A 23,298-nucleotide genomic window follows, 5' to 3' on the forward strand; every position below is an offset into this window, starting at 1 on the left:
GGGGGGGCTTTTGTCCTACCTATACTTTTTTATGGGGGGAGGGGCTTTTGTCCTATGTGTAAATTTCATGGGGGGGGGGGCTTTTGTCCACCTTGTCATTTTAAGACGGGGTTGGGGGGCTTTCGTCCGGGGGGGGGCTTTTGTCCGTATCCCATGGCCACGTGCAGCTTCACTGGTAAAAGGCCTCGTGTGTTATACCGTGCATTATTTCAGGCACAAACGGGTAGAACCTCCGACGTTCCGTAAGCTAGATGCATAGCTTTCTGACGATAAAGAAAATCTAAAGTTCCTGTCGGGATTCGAACCTTTACGGTGAGGGGCAAGTGGTTTGAAGTCTACGACCATAACCACTCGGCCTAAGTTAGGCAGTCTAAGATAAGAAACGTTTAATTTATCCCTCTGCTTAAAATGTATCAGGCATATCGGATTTCGCTATCATATTCATGTGCATTTGAACTTGAACCATACACTATTCTACAAAGGAACTGGAAATAGAAATCTTTATAGCTAGTATTGTTTCATTATGATTATTATGATTATATATGGTTCTAATGATATTTACGAAAATGGATGTAAATAATATTTGAAACGATCACATTATGAAAATAAACAGAATTCCTTTTTAATGTAAGTAAACTTCATTTCAAATTTACAAATATAACATGAGTTTTTTTTAAAGAAAATAAACTACTTGCCAATGATCATTTGTAAAGGGTTTATCTCAGTTAACAAAGAGTTCATCTCGTCTCTAAGTTTACTGCGTTCACATCTAGCAGAATCTGCGTTGTTTCTTGCCCTTTGAGCTTTTTCTCTATATTTTACTGCTTCAGCAACATTAATGCCCAGAGCAATAGTATTCCCAGTAACACTACTGCCAGCAACAATACCTCCTACCACAAGACTTGCTCCTCCTGGAAATATGAACTTTTAAGAGAATCCAATACATTTCAACTTCCTTAAATTAAGCTTTTATTTACTGGCTTATACTCGTGGTATAAGCCAGTATTCCTAATATTGTTCCATAAAATAATTCCAACAGAAACATTCTGATATGGAAAATGTAGTTTCAAATGATCGTTATAAAAGTTTTCCAGATAATACATGTGAAATTTTGTGTAAAATATTTTAACAAGCAGTTTTGCATCAATCATAATAATTCTCCGCTTTCGACTAAAACGTCACAACAAGCGTGTACTAAACAAATGTAAACTAAAGGAAATGTGTTCAAATTGGACGTAATTCATAAAAAACAAATAAGTGTTTATAAGCAAATATTCATTTTTACCGTCCAATAAAAATCTACGCTTTTACTTATTGGATAAATCGACTTTTATAGAGTTCTTAAAGTTTTCGCAAACTTTCTTTGGTCAATGTTAACTTCTAATCAAGGCTATTTTGAGACTTGTGTACTACAATGGTTATAAAACAAGAAGGCCCTCACTAAACAGTTAAGATGTATATTATTCTAGATATACTTGGAAAAGTTTATTTCTATTTCTAATATGCCTCGTGATTTTATTACGTCACAAAAAGAAGAGAAAATGTTCAACTCCCAATACACTGGTGAGTGTCGCGAAAATCGCGAGCATGTAATTGAAATTAATGTAAAAAGGTTAAAAATGTTAAAGGTTAGTATAAAATTTTGTTATTTAATTGTTAAATTATTATAAAGTGTTGACGTTGTTAAAGTGTATATTAATTGATAATTTATGTATATGTGACATAGTATGGTGACCAATGCTGAATAAAAGTGAACGGTGGTCAACTTGACGGTTCTCAATAGCAGACGGCACATACAAAATTGTGCTTAACACGAGCATTGGTCACTTTTAAACACGTGGCATTTTCCCGCTCCTCATAAAACAGTCCATAAGGAAGGTACATTCATTGAAAGATTAGAGTAGTTTTGGCTTATAAAAAATTTGGATAAACAAAACCTTCAATTATTAATATTTGGATAAACAAAACCTTCAAATATAGTAATTTCGGACTCACATCAGTATCTTTTGATTTAAAGTTATCATTATGTGACATTTTTCTTTCTATAATTGTTTATTTAATTTTGTAAATATCTATTCTAGAGCCATATTATAATGGCCAAGTTGGGATAAGATCGCCTTATTTTAATCGCATTTTCTTTACCGCGTGGTTCAAATCCCGTCTTAACGTTGGCTTCTTTTTGTGTTTTTAAAGAAAAATCGGCTAAATTCGATTCTACAATACTTTAAAATAAAATATTCAACCCTTTTTAAAATACTAACATAATACATATGGACATCTTAACTTGAAATAACTTGAAATAAGTTGTCTTATTTTTAAGGGTTATAATGTGCAATGGAACCAAGCAATAATCTTTCTACTATTAACAGTTACTGTTAATGCTGTGAAAGCATTCTAACAAAGGTCATTATTTATTCTGCAAAATGTCTCAATCTGAACATAGGACTTAGAGTAAGGAAAATAGCAAACTATCACTTTTCTTCAGAAAAACAAACGTAAGAAAACTCTTTAAGAATATGTAAAATAGAATCGTTATGATTATTTAAGTGATATGTTTAAAAGTAAATGACATAAATAAACCAAGCAAGAGAGCCATGATGACCCTGAGTGGCTCACAAGAAACTGTTTTTCAGTGTTGGAAATTATTTTTCAAATAAACTTGCTGAAAGGCAAGTCCGGCTATTTCGGCAAGTTCAGCTCAACTTTAACTTTCCCCTTTTATTAGTAAATAAACTTTCACAACACTGATTGTTTTGGGGTTTTGTTTCTTGATAATAAACAATTGGGCCATTTAGTTCACTCATCTAACCCATCATTTCATTATTTACTATATAAATTGAAATATTTTGCCCTAGTATTTTGGAAAGGCTTTGTTAATATATATATGTTGCAAGTGTGTACCTATGTAACTATGTAGAATAAATGCAGAATGAATGACCACTAGAACAGTGTTAATTTTCATGAGACATTTTTATAACTTTTGATGGGACATTTTTTCAATAACTTTTGTGAATGAACACACAACACGTCACATGCAAAATATGTAAGGTGTAGATGTTTAAAGTTTTCAGTTTGGGGCAACATTTTTTTTAACATTCTATATGGTAACTTGACTGTACCTTAAAAAAGGACAATAGGCCAAACAATGTAATAAATAGCGCAAGTAGGCCAGCTGATATTAAAATTCAATTCAGCATCAGAAATTACACCCTAGTACAATTTTCAAGTTTGTATGTCACAAAAAGAATGTAGGTCAAACTATGTCAAAAATATCAAAAGTAGGTCAGCTAATATCAAAATTCAATTCAGCATCAGAAATTACACCCCGTATCAAAATTTTAAGCCTTTACGTCACATAACAAGAAAGTAGGTCACGTGGTATCAAAAATAAAAGTTAATCAGATATTATCAAAATTTGATTAGTAGGTAAGCAGATATAAAAAAAAACACCCTTCGTGCAAATTTCAAGTCTGTATGACAAAAAGCAAGAAAGTAAGTCAAATGATATCAAAAATATCATAAGTAGGTCAGCTGCTATCAAAATTCAATTTGGCATCAGAAATTACACCCATGGTCCAAATGTAAAGTCTGTATGTTAAAAAACAAGAAAGAAGGTCAAATGGTGTCAATAATATAAAAAGTAGGTCAGTTGATATCAAAATTCAATTTAATATAAAAAAAAATACACTTTTGGTTAATATTTCAAGTCTGTTTGTCAAAAACAAGGTAGTAGGTAAAATGATATCAAAACTATCAAATGTAGATCAGATTTTATCAAAATTTGATTTTACAACAGATATTACACTCTTGTTCCAAATTACATGTCTCTATGTCAGAAACCAAGCAAGTTGTTCAATATCAAAAGTAGGTCAGCTGATATCAAAATTCAATATGGCATCTGAAATTACAGCCATGGTTCAAATCTAAAATCCGAATGTAATAAAAAACACAAGAAAATAGATTAAATGGTGTCATTAATATGAAAAGTAGGTAAGCTGATATTATAATTTAATTCAACACCAAAAATTACACAAATTACACCCCCTGATCAAAATTTAAAGTCTGTACTTGAAAGACAAAAGAAGTATGTCAAGCTATATGAAAACTATCACAAGTAGGCCAGTTCATATCAAAATTCAATTCAGGATCAGAAATTAAATCACTTGTCCAAATTTCAAGTAGGTACATCAAAAAAAGAGAAACTAGGTAAAACAATATCAAATGATAATATCAAAAGTAGTCAGTTGAAATCTTAATTCAATTCGCATTAGAAATAACATTTTGTCTGTACATCAAAACCTGAAATGGTTTCAAAAGTATCATTAACAGATCAACTGATACCAAAATTAAATTATGCACATGAAACTTCAGGTTCAACAGTATGTCACAAAATTCATTTAAATGAGCTCTCTCCATGTTTGAATTCAATTCAACAAAAAATAAAAAAATACACAAAATTCGATAAAAAATGAGCATACAAACTAATCTTTTTACTAAGGTACAGCAAACAATTGTAATCTTTCTATAGGCCTTATTTTATTTGCTGGGGGAAATGCTCTACTTTGACCTACAACTGTCCCTACAATGATGTTATATGGTGTCCAAATTATGAACGATAGCTGAAAGATATTTACACATTTATTCATTGTAACCTAGCTTTACAAGATTACACTTGTGAACACTAAATAGTACCAGAAATAGATTATTGTCCATACAAATTAACTTTTCCACTGTGCAGTAGTGTCTAGTGAAGTTTTATTTGACCATGTCAAATGAAAGATAACTTGCATATATGTTTACTAAGCATTCAGGTCACTACATTAAGACTTTCTCATCTTTTTGTGGAAAAATTGCATAACATGTACACATGTATAAAAGACATTCCAGCATGAGTTGTTTTCCTTTCATTATGAAAGATATACTATGCTCATATTTTTATCAAAGAAATTTATTGAAATCTACGACATTTTTACTGAATATGTCTAATTTGGATAAAAGAATAAATAAACTATGTATGGGAAGCTGCATTCCCTATTATAGGCCAAGTAAAGTTGGTTTTCTTCCATAAACTGCAGACACTTATAATGGCACTATATAGGCCTATTCATACTGTGACCACCTATAGTGTGAAGAGTTAAAAACATAACATATCTACTTTGTGAAGTCAAAACACGTTTATTTTATATTTATAAAGATACTGTGTATCCATTGTCAATATTTTCTGATAAAACTTTAAGCATAGAATATCTTTAAACTATTTATTGAAGAAAATTAATGCTATAGCCTGGGGCATTTAAGCTTTAGCGGCCCCTAAAAGTTTGGTGATCATCTATCCATTAACTATGTAGAATCAGACCTTTAAAGGTATTTCTAATTTTAGCTTTAGCGGCCCCTTAAACATGTTAAAGGGGCCAATCAAATTAATATAAGCAAACTTGATAGAAAAACTACCCAAGAATGCTACAGGGAATCCATCAATTAGTTGTGTAGAAGGAAACATTTAAATGTATTTCTATTTATAGCTTTAGCGGCCCCTACAAGGGACCAATCAAATTGATATAAGCAAAACTGATAAAAGGCAAAGACAAATGCTACAGACAAAGATTGATGATCATCCATCTATTTGTTCTGTAAAAGCAAACGTTTAAAAGTTGTTTTTTTATATATTTTTAGCTCTAAAGACCCCTAAAAGTATGGAGGGCGTTCGTTGCCAAAATTCCAGACATGTAAAGTGTTCTTTTTGACAACTACTTTTGAAAATGCAAACGTGTATGTCTAGCATTTTTGATTGTATTCGTGCACAGCAAATAATATTCCTTTAATCCAATCTTTTAATTAAAGGCACCAGCTTTAAAATAACAAGTTTACATGCAGATCTTAACAACTGACTTAACATGGAAAACAACAACAAATTTACAAGTTCGTATATAATACATAAGCAAGTTTGCACACTAACATGTACTTATCTGTACCTGAAATATACAAATGAAATGTAGAACTCGAATACAGAAAATAGAGTTAAAGAAAACGTGTTTTTAGTTGTAGAACTACGAGAGTACGTTTACACAGTAACATGTTTAATATGACAAAAGTAGATTCACAAAGTTAACGATTTTAAGTCATGCATGACGCCCCGCCCCTCTCTGAGTATTTACGAACTTCTGTTACGGAAATGTATAGGCAGGTATAAAACCCGGCTCATCTCTCCTATTTCTCAATAAAGCAAAGGAAAACACGACGTCCTTTCTAACTTTTTTATTTAAAAAAAATAATTTTATTATCAAATGAAAGATTACTGCATATACTTTCTATGAATGTCTCAGAAATAAAAATGAATTAAATAGATGTATTAGAATTTTTGTTTCAAAGTTCATCATTTTTTCCTCTGAAAATCAAACTCATAAATTTGGTAAGAAAAACACGGCGTTCCCTCCAAATTTTTCTTTTAATTTCTTTATCAATTATTGAAATAAAAGAGTGCTTCATAAGTTTTAGTCTTTAATTATATAATGCATAAAAATGAATTGAGGAAAAGTATTAAAATTTTCGTTTCAAAGTTTATATAAACCACGTGTACTCAGTTAGAAAAACGCGCCCCACTTACCTTTTTATTTATTGATCAATTTTAATAAGTTTTGTGTTCAAAAGAAAGAATCCTTCATGAACTTTCTAGTGATGCCTTAAAAATAAAAATCAATTGCGCAGAAGTGTAAAAAAATGTTTCAAACTTATCGTTGTTTATTTTTTCTCTCTCTTAAAACCACACTCATATATTCGGCAAGAAAATCACGGCGCTCCTTTTAGATACTTTATAAATTAATCAAATTTCAAAATATAAAATGAAATGAATATAGAATGAATATAGAATGAAAGTTAAGACCATAACCTTTAAGTATATTATAAAAGTATTTATTTATACGAAAAGTACCTTATTAAAGAATGTACATATGTGTTACGGATAAGGAAATCTGGCGGTGGTCGCTTCAAAATGTTTTTTTTTTTTCAAATAATAGCATAGTTTTTTGTTTAAAATGAAATTTGTGCCAATGAATTTTTCAATGATACCAATACAAATATATATTGCATGTATTGGCTGGATTTTAGATTATGAATTAAATTACTCGCTTGAAGTTGGTCATTTTCCCCCTAAACATTTCCAAATCGCCGATGTTTCTCAGGAAATCACAAGATAAAATAATAAGTTAGCGCACACGTTATCTTAATCATTTTGTATTAAATAAATGGTAAAATCAGCAATTTTCAAATGATGTAGCAAGTGATAAAACTTTTGTAACAAATGCAACAAAAATATGCTAGGAAGAATACGTTTTCCTTCAGTTGTATTAGAAGTAGGAGAGAGGCGCTGGGTTTTATACCTGTCCGCAATAGAAGTGCGTAAATACTCAGAGAGGGTCGTGGCGTCATGCATGACTTAAAATCGTTTAACTTTGTGAAAATACTTCTTTTATATTAAACATGTTACTGTGTTAACGTACTCTTGTAGTTCTACAACTGGAAACACGTTTTCTTAAACTCTTATTTTCTGTATTCGAGTTCTACATTTTATTTGTATATCTCAGGTACAGATATATGTCTATAAGTGTGCAAACTTGCTTACTGTATTTTATGCAATGAAAGATACCAACATGTAAATTTGTAGTTGTTTTCCGTATTAGGCAAGTTGTTAAGATCTATATGTTAACTTGTTATATCAAGGCGGAAACCTTCAATTGAAAAGACTGGATTGAGAGGCATATTACGTGTTATGCACGGATACAATAAAAAAGTAGACATACAGGTTTGCATTATCAAAAGTAAATTTGAGAAGGAACACTTAACATGTCTGGAATTTTGGCAACAAACGCCCTCCATATAAAAGGGGCCAATCAATTCATATGAGAAAATTTTATTAAAAACTACCTAAGAATGCTACAGACAAAATTTGATGATCATCCATCAATTAGTTCAGTAGAAGAAGATGTCTAAAGGTTTTTTTTTCTATTTTTACTCCAGAGACCCAAAAAGGGGCCAATCAAATCAATATGAGCAAATAAAAGATAACTTAAGAATGTTACAGACAAAATTTGGTGATCATCTATCATTTAATGTAGTAGTAGAAAAGTTTTAAAGGTTTTTATATTTTTAGCTTGTTGACCCCTAAAAGGGACCAATTGAAATGACTGTCAAAAGGATGTTACAGACCAAATTTGAGGTAAATCTGCCCAGCAGTTTCAGAGAAGAAGATGATTGTTGACGCATGAAGACGGACGAGGGACCTTTGACCATGAACCTTCGGTTCTGGTGAGCTAAGAACATAAGTTTTGTCCAAGGCTATTCGAAATGACTCATCAAATTGAAAACATAATTTTAATTACGAAAAAAAATGTTTAGACTTTGATTTTCAAATAAGGTCAGAATCTTTTCAAACTGTCAAATCTGCACATTTTTGAGCAAATAAAGAGATGATACTGCAGTCTGAATAAAATGTATGCCGAATCAAGTTTCTTACAAGAGAACCACAAAACGATTTTGAAGGAAATAAACTACTTATACTAGGACGAAGTATTCATCTAACTACCTTCCCGAAACGAATCCTAAATCTTGAGTATTCTATACTGTAACACGGGATTGCGATACTGTTACATGTTCCATTTTCTAAACTGTAACGTTCGGTAACAAAGAATGAATGTTTTTTTTATAGCAAGGAAGAATAAGTGTAGGTTGTGACAAGTTTCCCATGAAAATTTGTTTCAGTCCGCGAAAGGATCCATCATTTTATATAACAGAAATTTCAGCATTCACAGATATCCCATCATCATTATGCAAAATAATGTAGAACTAGTACAAGAAGACTTTAAATGGCACCGGACAAGTTTTTTTGCGTTCAACCAAAGAGATTAATTATTGAATGATTTGCAATATGTAGTCGCATGTCTGAGAACAGTTTTACTTTCTGTAAAATTTAAATTTACAGGGATGAACTTTGTATACTTAGGATTTTCATTGGCCATTTTAAGGATGAAAAAATGAAATAATGGAATTGATTGGTCATTCTAAACTTAGTCCAAAAGTTTAAAGGATCTTCCTGAAATGGTATACACGTCAAAATTATGAAATTATGTGATTTTAACAATATCAGAAAGGAACTTTCCATCATAATTCTTTGATATTTGAGATTTGCGAAAAGTGCTTCCTCCCAATAAACAATTAAGACTGCTTTGAAGAAATTTATTTAGTCTCCAGGAATACCTTATTCAACATAAAGATAAAGTCAGTTATTATTTCCATCCTATAAGGGTCTGAAAATTGGCAGTTCAAATATCAGTAGTTTTAAAAAATAATCTTAATTATCCAGTGTTTAGAATTAGTCTATTCATACCAATGGTTGTCTTAAGTTTCTGCTATTACCCATTTCCCTGAAATTTTTTTAATAAATATAATAATTTGGTGCTATTGTTTTGCCAACCGCTTTTTAACTATTGATAAATTTGATATGTTCGACAACATTGTCGTAAATATGTGATGTAAATTCATATAGGTACACTTATTTGGGACTTTTTACTCTAGTTCGTTCTAGTTAAGAGATTTCGTACCATCCGACCCATTTTAATGTTTTTTTCTGACATAGACATATTAGTGCAATCTTATTTTTATAAGCATTACATTTAGCATTTAGGTAAGATTTATTCCAATCTTTCACTTTCTTATTAAATTTCTAAAATATTTTAGTTCTACTTCCTCCCCAAAAACATTTTACACGGCTTTTAGATCTCAGAACATTTTCAAGTAAGCATTTTATTTTACATAAGAACTTACTTAGTTATAAAAAACAAGAACTTACTGAGTGAAATAATTTGTCCAAAATAGGATTAATACCACAAAAAAGTTTCTTTAATTGGCTTGTACTTGTATAATAATTATTACTTCAGTAAGTTCATCAGTGAAATAAAATGTTTACTTGAAAATTAATTACGGCTTTCAAACATTCGTGATGTAACCGGCATATTGACCAAGCGGTGTGAAGATGGCGGTCTAGCGGCCAAACAGCTTAATGGCGTTAAGTCGGTGACCTATCTATAAGTTCTGAGTCCTATCATAAATATACATGTACATAAACAGTAAACGCACTGTCGAAAAATATTTTTGGTTTTATCAAGCGGCCTTAACCTTTAAAGTGTAGAAATTTTTTGGATATTTAAAACAACTAGAACTGCCACTGTCATGGCGAGAATACCCCCGCATACCACTTTGTCAGACTCAACAGTGGCCAGTTTAAGCTCAAGGACAACCTCCCTGCCAAATCTGAGGTTACTAAGCCAGTGCATTGCTAAGTTATGTATTCTCCATGCTTCAAATGTGAAAATGTCAATACGGACACGTATTCTTAAGAATTTGAGCAGACAAACTTATTATAGTAAAAATCCCAGTGACTTGGACCTTTAACCTAGTGACCCCAAAATCAATAGGGGTCATCTACTAATCACGAATAACCTCCATGCCAAATATGAAGACGGTGGGTCAAAGGAATCTCAAGTTAATAGGCGGACAAGCTTTTTTTAGTCAAGGTCCCTGTGATCTTGACCGTTTACCCAGTGACCTCAAAATCAATAGGGGTCATCTGAAATCATGACTAACCTCCTTGCCAAATATGAAGACTGTGGGTCATAGGAATCGCAAGTTTTTGGGCGATTATGCTTTTTTTCATCAAGGCCCCTGTGACCTTAACGTTTGACCCAGTGACCTCAAAATCAAAAGGGTTTTTCTACTAATCATGACTAACCTCCATGCCAAATATGAAGACTGTCGGTCAAAGGAATCACAAGTTATTTGGCGGAAAAGTTTTTTTAGTCAAGGACCCTGTGACCTTTACCTTTGACCAAGTGACCTCAAATTCAATAGGGGTCATTTACTAATCATGACTAACATCCATGCCGAATATGAAGACTGTGTGTCAATGGAATCTCAAGTTATTGGGCAAACAAGCTGCTTTTTTAGTCAAGGCACCTGTGACCTTGACCTTTGACCCACCGACCTCAAAATAAATAGGGATCATTTACTAATCATGACTAACCTCCATGCCAAATATGAAGACTGTGAGTCAAAGGAATCCCAAGTAATTGGGCGGTCAAGCTTTTTTTAGTCCAGGCCTCTTAGCCTTGACCCAGTGACCCAAATGTGAAAATGTCAATACGGACACGTGTTCTTAAGAATTTGAGCAGACAAACTTATTATAGTAAAAATCCCAGTGACTTGGACCTTTAACCCAGTGACCTCAATATCAATAGGGGTCATCTTCTAATCATAACTGACCTCAATGCCAAATATGAAGACTGTTAGTCAAAGGAATCTCAAGTTATTTGGTGGACAAGTTTTTTTAATCAAGGTCCCTGTGACCTTGACCTTTGACCCAGTGACCTCAAAATCAATAGGGGTCATTTTCTTATCATGACTAACTTCCATGCCAAATATGAAGACTGTGGATCAAAGGAATCATAAGTTATTGGGCGGAAAATCTTTTTAAAGTCAAGGCGCCTGTGACCTTGACCTTTTACCCAGTGACCACAAAATCAATAGGGGTCATTTACTAATCATGGCTGACCTCCGTGCCAAATATGAAGACTGCGAGTCAAAGGAATCTCAAGTTATTGAGCGGACAATCTTTTAAAGTCAAGGTCCCTGTGACCTTGACCTTTGACCCAGTGACCTCAAAATCTATAGGGGTCATTACTAATCATGACTAACCTCCATGTCAAATATAGAGACTGTGGGTCAAAGGAATCTTAAGTTATTGGTCGGAAAAGTTTTTTTAGTCAAGGACCCTGCGACCTTGACGTTTGACCAAGTGACCTCAAAATCAATAGGGTTATTTACTTATCATGACTTACCTCCATGCCAAATATATAGACTGTGTGTCAAAGGAATCTCAAGTTAATGGGCAGACAAGCTGTATTTAGTCAAGGCCCCTGTGACCTTGACTTTTTATCCAGTGCCCTCAAAATCAATAGGGGTCATCTACTAATCATGACTAACCTCCATGCCAAATATGAAGACTGTGGGTCTTAGGAATCTCAAGTTTTTGGGCGGACAAATATTTTTTAGTCAAAGCCCTTCTGACCTTTAACCTTTGACCCATCGACCTCAAAATCAATAGGAGTCATTTTCTAATCATGACTAACCTTCATGCCAAATATAAAGACTGTGGGTCAAAGGAATCTCAAGTTATTGGGCGGACAAGCTTTTTAAAGTCAAGGCGCCTGTGTTATTGACCTTTGACCAAGTGACCTCAAAATCAATAAGGGTCATCTATTAATCATGGCTAACCTCCATGCAAAATATGAAGACTGTGGGTCAAAGGAATCTCAAGTTATTGAGCGGACAAACTTTTTAAAGGCAAGGTCCCTGTGACCTTGACCTTTAATTCAGTGACCTCAAAATCAATAGGGGTCATTAACTAATCATGGCTGACCTCCATGCCAAATATGAAGACTGTGGGCCAAAGAAATCTCAAGTTATTGGGCGGACAAGGAAAAACCGACGGACGGCCGAACGTCCGGACGGACAAGCTGTTCCAGTATACCTACCCCCCTTACAACTTCGTTGTGCGGGGGTATAATTAAAACGCTTCTTTTGGGAGGATTAAGATATCTTTTTTGATTGTAAAGATTTATTAACAGACAAATCACTTTGAAAGAACTTAATCGTTTGGTGCAATTTGTGGCTTATCGGTCTACCCAGCCACCCATACATTCAAAGTATTTTTTAATTTAAAAAGAAAAAATCATCACAATTGAATCAGCCATTTATGAGGACAAACCTTCTGTATGAATATGAAAGTGCCCCATAATCAAATTTTAATTATCTGTCAATGGCTATCATTCTTAAATCCCCGTTTTCATAGTTTTGAATAAGGTTCTTCCGTTTAATGTTTTCTATTACTTTCTTCAAAACATTCAGCTTAGTTTTATTTGGATATAAGATTTATTTTGTGAGTTAGAAAATGATGAAGAAGCAGAAAAATGAACGGTTTAATAAGGTTTTTCTATGTGCATATAAGGTCGTGAACGAGCAGCCTATCGGTTAAATCTTCTACTGTTAGTGTGTTTTACACACGTCACACGTGAATGACGTGTCAGACTAACTATAGAAATGACAGTGTTATTTATGGTGTACAAATCTTTGATTGGAATGGATACCGTATGTAAGAACTGCATGAGGTAACATATATTCTCCGGCACTGTGACCATGGACGCATTTTTGTATTTGTTGGGAATTCCGTTACATGTATGAATTACATTCAGTGACAAGTGATTGAAGTCCGACGCTCTATTAACCAGTGACCCCATAAGCTTTAAGAATAAGCTGAATTTATCATTGCTTCGTCACAGATAGAAATATGTGATAAATATATTTTACCGTTGACCGTATACAAGAAAAGAATTAAATGTAAAGTAGAAAGGGGGGGGGGGGCATATAGGAGTCACTCGTTGGTCGGTCGTTCTGTCGGTCGGTCCAGCCGTCCGTTGCATTTTCCTTGTCCGGAGCATAACTTGAAGACTTATGGTTGGAATTCAATACAACTTCATATAATGGTCAAACACATTGAGAGGAAGTGCAGTGCACATCCATAACTCTATCTTGACTAATTACAGAGTTATTGCCCTTTTATTTGTTACTTTTCCTTGTCCTGAACGAAACTTAAAAACTACTGGTTGGAATTCATAACAACTTCATACAATGGTCAAACACAATAAGGGAAAGTGCATTGCACAAGAACCATAACTATATCTAAGGTAATTACAGAGTTATTGCCCTTTGTTTCTTTTCCATTGTTTTTTTTGTCCGGAACATAACTTGAAGACTAATGGTTGGAATTCAGTACAACTTCATACAATGATCAAGGACATTTAGTTGAAGTTCAGTGCACAAGACTCATAACCACATCTTGACTAATTACAGAGTTATTGCCCTTTGTTACTTTTCCTTGTCCGGAGCATAACTTGAAAAGTACTAGTTAGTATTCAATACAACTTCATACAATCATCAAGCACATTAAGTGGAAGTGCAGTGCACAAGAACAATAACACCATTTTTACAAATTACAGAGTTATTGCCCTTTTATACTTATCATTGTCAAGAGCATAACTTGTAAAGTACTAGTTGGAATTCAAGACAACTTCATACAATGGTCAAGCACAATAAGAGAAAGTGCAGTGCACAAGAACCATAAATCTGACCAGAGTAATTATAGAGTTATTGCCCTTTGTTACTTTTTCATTGCTTTTTTCTTGTCCAGAGCAAACTTGTAAACTACTAGTTGGAATTCAATACAATTTCATAAAATGGTCAAGTATATTGAGAGAAAGTGCAGTGCACAGAAACCATTTCTCTTTCTTGACTCATTAAAGGTTTTTTGTCCTTTGTTTCTTTTTATTGTTCATTGCATAGCTTGAAAATTAATGGTTCGAATTCAAAGAAACTTCATACAATGGTCAAGGGCAGTGAGATGAAGTGCAGTGCACAAGAACCATAACTCTATTTGGACTTATTACAGTTATTGCTCTTTGTTACTTTTTAGTCCAATGCATAACTTGAGAATTCAATACAACTTCATACAATGGTCAAGCGCAATGAGAGGAAGTGCAGTGTACAATAACCATAACTCCATCTGCAGTATTTGTAGAGTTATTGCCCTTTGTTCCTTTTCCTTGTCAGGTGCATAACTTAAAACCTTATGTTTAGAATTCAATGAAACTTCATTCAATGGTCAAACGCAATGATAGGAAGTGCTGTGCCCAAGAAGCGTAACTCTTTTTGAACTTATTACAGAGTTATTCAATAAAACATTATCAATGGTTAACCAAATTGAAAGGAAATACAACATTCGTGTTAAGTTTCATGACTCTATGTTAAATACTTTTTGAGCTACGCACGACATAAATTGAAAATTGCAAATTTCCAATAACTCTGACAAAACAGAATAAATCAACAAGCCAAACAAAAGGTGCACTACTTTACATACTGATCGACATTCCTGTAAAGTTCAATGTCCCTAGATCAAATACTTTTTGAGCTATGTGCGACGCAAGTTGAACATTGCAAATTTTTTCTTAGTAAAGGGCAATAACTCTGATAAAACAGAATAAAGCGAAACCCAAGTGCACAACTTTACATGCTGATCAACATTCCTGTAACGTTTCATGACCCTAGGTCAAATACATTTTGAGATACGTGCGACACAAGTTGAAAATTGCAAAACATTTACTAAGTCAAATGGTTATAACTCTACAAAAACTATTTTACTAAATAAATCCAAATAAACATATTCAGGTGCACAACTACATAGCTGATCATATGCAGTCCTGTAAAGTTTTATGACCCTTTGATCAAATACTTTTTTGAGCTACGTGCGACGCAAGTTGAAAATTGCAATTTTTTTACTAAGTCAAGGGCAATACCTCTGACAAAACAGAATAAATCCACAAGCGAAACCCCAGGTGCACAACTTCACATACTGAGCAACATTCATGTACAGTTTTATGACTCTATGTTAAATACTTTTTAAGCACGTGCGACACAAGTTGAAAATTGCAAATTTTACTAAGTCAATGGCAACTCTTCAAATACTAAATAAATCCTAACGAAAAGTTTCATGACTCTAGGTCAAATACTTTGTGAGCTATGTGCGACACAAAATGAGAACGTACGGGACGGATGGACGGAGAAAGGTAAATCTAAATGCCCCACATATATAGTTGGGGCACAAAAATAAGATTCTATGACTTCTTACTTCTATATGAGCACAAAACACCAGATTTGACATATGTGATGCATGCCAAATGTGACCTTACATTTGTATCTGAATTGTTATCAAATTTAATGGTAAACATATATATGCATAGGTAAATATTTTCATTAAAGATCTAATTTCAATTCTTCATGAAACTACGTTTGAGCATACATCATGACCTCTAAATTAAAGGGATGACAAACGTTCTTCCCATGATAATTCCAATCAGTCTCGACGAAATTGTTTACCGGTCTTATTTTTTCATTTAACCTTTGCCTGCTGCACAGTAAATAGGCCAATTTTTCAAAAATACATGTAATGCAGGCTTTTTCAAACAATATATTATTTTTGCAATTACTTTTTTGTGTTTTTACAAAGAACTTACTATAAAGCAAATGTGCCCAAAAGTTTTTTATGATACCGTAACCCAAAATGTGGATACAGACATTTTTATACCATAAAATTGCCCAATTTTACCTGTAATGTGTTAGCATCTGTTTTTTTAATCTAGTGGTCTGTCTTAACACCTGCTAAAAAGGTTATTTTCTTGGTCTTGAAGATAATTAATGTATTTCCATTTCCTATTTAAAAGCCAAAATTTATTTTAAGGAAATGTATGTTTTCATTTGTCAAATATCCGTCAAACGTTTACTGTGCTTTTGACATCACCTTGCTAAACAATTTAAAAAATGAACGTTAACACAAACCCGTATTGTTTTGTCTACATTGGCATCATAATAGCTTATAAAAAGTAAATTGTCTTACATTTTTTTGCGATATCGTAGATGTCATATGTAGGATTATGAAATAATCAGAAAAAAATCAAAAGTTGATTGAAAGTCATTACAAACAATTGCAAACATACCCCACCCTAAACGACTACTCGTTTAACTATATAAATTTGGTTTTTACATTTTAAAGTAACAACAACAATGCATGTATAAATTCAATGGAAGTAAAAAGTACCGAATATGGAAGAATGATAAATATGTAGTTTTAATTTTACCTGAAAATGGTGCAAGAGCTACACCGACACCGACTGCGAGAACTGCGCTAAATACACCTATTCCAGCGTGTGCTACAGATCTGCCAATATGTTTATTAGATGACTTTTCCAAGTTGTCGGCTTTGCATTCGTAATTAGAGGCAGCTGTCTCGTATCCGGCTATTGTTTTTTCCGCATTTTGTACAAGTTCAACTACACATTTAAACCTGTCACGTTTTTGATTCAGGACCCGCTTACTATTTTGTGTTTTCTCCCTACTAGATTCTATATTTGCCTGAACAATCATAAGCAACCCACGAAGCTTCACCTGAATAGGTAACAGTCCTTTTTTGAATTTCTCTAAAGTTGTTTTGTACTTTTTAATGTTAACATCGTTCAAGTTTCGAACGAATAACAACTCTCTCTCTCCTACAATAACTGACCTGCCTTCATTCGCCATCAACTCCGAAAATAATCTAACGACCGTCTGTCCATCCTGCAACATAATCATCAATCCTGCTTGAAGATCTTCTTCACTTCGTAATCTCGCTATATGATTTTCAAGTGTGCTAGGTAAAGTTAGCTGTAAATAAAACGCAAGCTTAAAGTTTTATTTAGAATAATAATAAAATACGAAAATATGTTATTTGCATTCAGATGACATGGAACGTTTCAAGTTTACAAATATTTACTGAATCTTTGGCTTTATTAAAAGTACTCGTTCAAACACGGTGGTCTGAACGTGTTTGTAAGCAATGAAACATAAACTTGCACCACTAGAATTAAATTGTATCGACAAGCCCGTCAAGTGACTATAGAAGGCAATTATACACACGGTTGCTGTTTTAAATACTACAATTTACTATGGAAAATGAAGGGAAATATACATCTTGACCACATTAATTACTGATAAGCTCAAATATCAGATAACATTACAAGTCTATTTCCAGGTGGCAAATATACATCAATTTATAATTTTCATTGCGTTTATAAATATTGTAAATGCAGTTTAAACTACTGTCATGTCTTTAGGTATCAAGTATTCATAGCCAAAAAACCTGTTTAAGAAAAAGAATGAACTTACGATAAAGGCTTTAACTTTTTAACTCTAAAGGTTGTATTTGTTTCGAAGCATTTGCTTGTAACTTTAAACTGTAAAGTGAAGGGCAATTCGCAGGAAATTCCGGCTATGGTGCCATAAATGTAGATAAAAACGATCATGAATGTTTCTCAATTTTGGAAAAGTTACGTTGAAGTATTTTTTTCCACAAAAAGATCTGTCTAGGTTAAATGATAAATTCTTTATGTGGTTATTCTTGTAAACAATGAAAATTAAACATGATTTACATGAATTGACTTCTATGGCGGTCATCTTTTATTTCAAAATGGACACAAAAAAGTAAAGTGATTTCTGTAAGAATGACTGTTAAAGATATAATAATGATTTTAGCAACATGTAGAACTGTACACAATATGTAGGTATATTGAATACCTCAATTGTAGTTTTATCATGAGTTTTAACTATTACAGGTCATTTTTATGGACAATAAATCTATGTGAGGAATATGAGATCCCAAATGTCTAGAATCAAACCTACACCATATAATTTACCATGAGATGATTTTGTTTTTAATTTTGTTTAGTAAGTGTGAAAACCTTTATGGAAGCTGTATAATTTTATAATTTGAAGGTAAAAAGTCAAGGTCAGTATGCCAGTATTGTAATAATTCAATCTTGACAGGTCAGCGACTATGTATTTGGGTGCGATTGTCATTGCAAAACATCATAGATCTGCTGAACAAACCGATTCTAAATAAAATTAAAATGTGTCCAGAGGACACAGGTGCCCCCTGACTCTACGCCAAATAATTTGGGCTACATGTGCAAAAAGTTGGAAACCAAAAATGTTTTGCTTAGTTAAGGGCAAGAACATTACAAATACTGAATAAATTCACAAGCAAACCCCGTAAGTGCATAAGTTCACATGCTGACCAACATTCTTGTAGACTTTCAGGCCTACAGGTCAAATTTCTTTCTGAGCTATACATAAACAAGTTGAGAATTGCAAATTTATACTAAATCAAAGGCAATAACTTTATCAAAACTGAAAAAAAAAACACATGCAAAACCCCAGGTGCATAGCTTCAAAGTGATGTTGATCATTATTTCTGTAAAGGTGGTTGATTTTAACTCAAGCACTCAAGGAACAAATAAAAAAACATAGAGGAACGGTTATTACTTAGTCAAGGGCCATAACTCTAGAAGTACAGGATAAACCCAGACGAGAAACCCCATGTACATAACCACACATGCTGATCAACATTTCTGTCAAGTTTCATGACCCTTGGTTAAATAAATTATTTTGAGCTATGCATGACACACATTAAAAATCAAAAAATTTCAAGGGAAATAACTTTACAAAAACAAAAACAAACCCACAAGCGAAACTCCAGGTGCACAACTTCACATGCTGATCAATTTTTCTGTATGGTTTCAAGACCCTAGGTCAAATACTTTTTAGCTATGTGTGACAAACGTTTAAAATAGCATTTTTTTACTATGTCACGGGCAATAACTTTGATAAATTCAAAATATATCCACAAGCAAAATCCCAGGTGCAAAACTACATATGCTGTGAAGCTCCATGCCTCATGATCAAAAACTTTTTGAGCTATATGCGACACAAGTTAAAAATTACAAAATTGTTACTAAGTCAGGGGCAATAACTCTGACAAAACTGAAGAACAAGCCAAAATCCAGATGCACAACTTCACATGCTGACCAACATTCCCGTTAAATTTTATGAACCTAGTTAAATACGTTATTTTTTGAGCTACGTGCGACATAAGTTGAAAATTGCAATTTTTTACGAAATCAAGGACAATAACTCTGCAACCACAGAAAATTACACAGGCGCACGTGAACACATGCTGAGCAACATTCATGTACAGTGTCATGACTCTATGTCAAATACTTTTAGAGCTTCGTGCGACACAAAATGAAATCGGACGGATGGAGGGAGGGACGGACAGACAATGATAAATCTATATGCCCCCCCCGCTATAGTGGGAGCACAAAAAACAGAATCCCAAAAGAAGCCCAAACAGCAAAATTGAATATGTTGCAGGCTTGGATAGATTGAGCCTGTTTATGGACGGCACTGAAAATTGCGAGTTGGAAATTGTAAAATTTGGAATTAAGAAATCGTCAAACGTTTCTATACGATATTTCCTCTTGTTGTACTGAGGTAGCTATTTTATTAAGTTCCGTAGTTATCAAACAGTTTGATTTCAATGCCTAGATTTATATACCTACATGGTTAAAAATCAGATTATATTTTGCTTTAAATGAAACAGACTAAACTAAATTGTAATGTCATTTTAAATATTATCATCTTTCTCTTTTTGAAAACGTTTTCGTAAGGAAAAAAATAATGTTGAACCATAAACGGCTTACGGGTTGTAATGTCGAACGGTAAATGAATAATACAGAGTTCTAACACGGGTATTCGATGGTGGTACATGTCTAAAAGACTAGACGGTCAATGTCAATTCTGGTGAATCACTGCTGTTTACTCTATTTGTTTTATCCTAGTAGAAAGATTTGATATGGAATTTAGTTGAATTCACCTTTTTTTTACTAAAATTATGTAAAATATAAACAACCAAAACCTACGTCTTTATATTCTACTTAGGTTACTAAAATATGAGATTTGATGTTTTGTCTTAATGTATTTATTAATTGCCCTTGTTGTTATCAGCATATACATATAATGTGACTTTTCCAGTTGTGCTTTACTTTTTCTTATGCTTTTTTAATCTTCTATTGATACAAAAGGGATTAAAATATTTTTTTTTAAAAAATGCCCACTTATTTTGTACCTGGCTACCCTGCAAGAAATTAATAGAGTATCATATTCCATTATGATAATATAATATTTTTAATGTCATTTTCCACCATATAGGTTTTTCAACCATCACTCTATAAAATTACGTTGCTTTTTCTTAGTGTAAAAATGTGTACACAACTTTTTTTGCATAATCATTAGTTCAATTCTGTAACATCCGTCCCCTTCTGTACCCTTATTTTGAAAACACAAAAAAACAAAAGATTATATGTGTCCAAATTCATTTGAGCTTAAATAGCATTAACAATCATCTTAATAAGCTTATATGTTCACTGGATGTAAAAATAAAACATATTAATTTTATTTCAGAGTAAATAATTTTGTTTTCATAGCCAACATACTGATTTTTTTTCAAAATCAAGGAATTTGGTGTATACAAATAATAATTTTTATATGGATACATCATTTTACATGTAATCCTTAATTTCTGTTATTTCTTCATTTTTTATTGTAACTTTGGTGTTTTGTGTAAAATTTTGAGTTATATAGGAGCACAGATGTTATGGGGACGGATGTTACAGACAACTTTTACATTATTGTATTTTTTATCATTAACATAGAAGACAATTTTTGTAACATTTTCATATTAAAAACTATCAATAAGCACCATAAACATTGTTTTTATGAGTATAGTTTCATAAATGGATATTTTATGAGAGTGGGACGGACGTTATAGTTTTTTCATCACATTTTCTTTTTTCGCCACTGTAATGCCGACTATGGTAAATGTTTGAAAACTTGTTTTGAAATCACTTAACATATGTTTTTAATTCATATGTCATTAGATTAAGACGAAAAAGTACTATTTTATTTGCAATCAAACAAAAAAGACAACAACAAATTATATCAAAGTTGTGAATAAATCTAGAAAAAATCATGTGTTTTTTTTCGATTTATTACAACTTGTTCATGATTTATTAATGAATCATAAAAAAGATAATATATAAATAATGAATCATTAATAAAATGTGCTATAACAGGAAAGTTAAGCCCAAATATATAATAGATTGATTACAAAAATCAGATTGACAGAAACATGTGATATATTCTATACATTAACTTATTATGTGACCACTTATAGTGTTTAGAGTTTTGAACATGAAATATCTACTTTGTGTGAAGTCAAAACATTTTTATATTTAAAAAGAGACTGTGTAGCAATTACCAATAATTTGTTATATCAAATTTAAGCATAGTATATCTTAAACAGAAGATTTGTACTTTATATCAGTACCATTACATGTGACCTGGACGCTAGGATCCTGTTTAAGTTGAAGCTTGAACCCAAAAGAATACACTTGTCTTGCCAAGATGCAAAGACAATTTACAGTCGATTAACCAATCACTTATAAGACTCATGCCATAAGATAGAATTTTTTCAGATTTATTTTACCAGATTCAAGGATACCTAAGTCATCAGCATATCATAAAAGCTTATTGCTTAGGAATGCAACATGTCATTGACATACATTATACATAAAAGGGGACATAAATTGAACCCCTGGGGGACACCATAGGTACTCGGAGCAGTAGTAGAACTGTAGTAGTACCAACCACATCCGTCAGCTGCTGTCTATCAGAGATAAGACTTGAACCATGTAAGAATGTCATTTCCTATGGCAGATGCTTGAAGTTTCATGTGCAGTATAGTGTGATCAACTGTATCAAATGCAGTTTGTAGATCTAAAAGTATCATGAATACAATACTGCCCTTGTCCATTTCAAATTTCATACAATCTGTTAAAATGAATCGAACATGTGTCAATTGAAAAAAAAACACTTTGAAGCCCTGACTGAAACTGCCTGACCATGACTTGAACCGAGTCTATGACATCTCGACCCATTGACACATCGACCCCTAAGACAACTCAACCCATGACAATTAGACCCCTAAGACACTTAGACCCCTTTAATTGACTGGACATTTCGACCCTTTTTTTCTAAAATGTACTTGAAGACGTTAACTTCGAAAAAAAATATGCATAAAGACGTCAATATAGAAAAAAAATGTAAATTTGTTTACAAGTTTGAAAATTACATATACAATCTAATACATATACTGAATAATAAGTGAAATCATATTAAGCCGTTATTTGTTATACACAATCATTCATGAAGTCAATTATTTTATATAAGGAATAGAAACACACGCACAACATTTAAACAAAAGGATATACATTATTTACATATGTACTCATAATATCATAAATAACTAGGGGTGTGGATCGTTGGATAAGTGACGATCCGATCCGAACCACGATTCAGCACTTACGATTCACAAATCGAACCACAAATCTTTTATTATCAAGACACCCATAAAAACATATAAAATAGTCATAAAAACATGTTTATTTAAAAAAAAAAAACAGCAACAATACTAAACATTTAATGTTTAATTGATATTTGAATATCTATTGTTGATTAAACAAGATATGTTTGTAAAACATGTATGCCCCCTATCAGCAGCCAATTAGTCATGTGATAAGGTTATTATGCATGACGCCTGACCCAGTGATCAAACAATTAATAAGGGTTATAAAGTAACTACTGGTCATGACCTTGACCTTTGACCCCTTGACCCAAAACTCAATAGGGGTCATCTGCTGGTCACGACCAATC

General features: G+C 32.8%; 1 protein-coding gene across 1 annotated transcript in view; it reads right to left on the reverse strand.

The window, feature by feature from the left end:
- LOC132720671 (uncharacterized) overlaps positions 1-23,298 on the reverse strand; it is a 58,761-nt gene that overhangs the window by 24,383 nt on the left and 11,080 nt on the right. Inside the window, exons 2-3 of the mRNA XM_060704849.1 lie at positions 16,794-17,355; positions 696-911 (exon numbers count right to left, since the gene is read on the reverse strand). Coding sequence (XP_060560832.1) covers positions 696-911; positions 16,794-17,355 — 778 coding nt within the window. The remainder of the gene's footprint in view (positions 1-695; positions 912-16,793; positions 17,356-23,298) is intronic.

This window comes from Ruditapes philippinarum, unplaced genomic scaffold, assembly GCF_026571515.1.
Source record: "Ruditapes philippinarum isolate M1 unplaced genomic scaffold, ASM2657151v2 ctg3596_1_1_1_1, whole genome shotgun sequence".
Taxonomy (NCBI): Eukaryota; Metazoa; Mollusca; class Bivalvia; order Venerida; family Veneridae; genus Ruditapes; species Ruditapes philippinarum.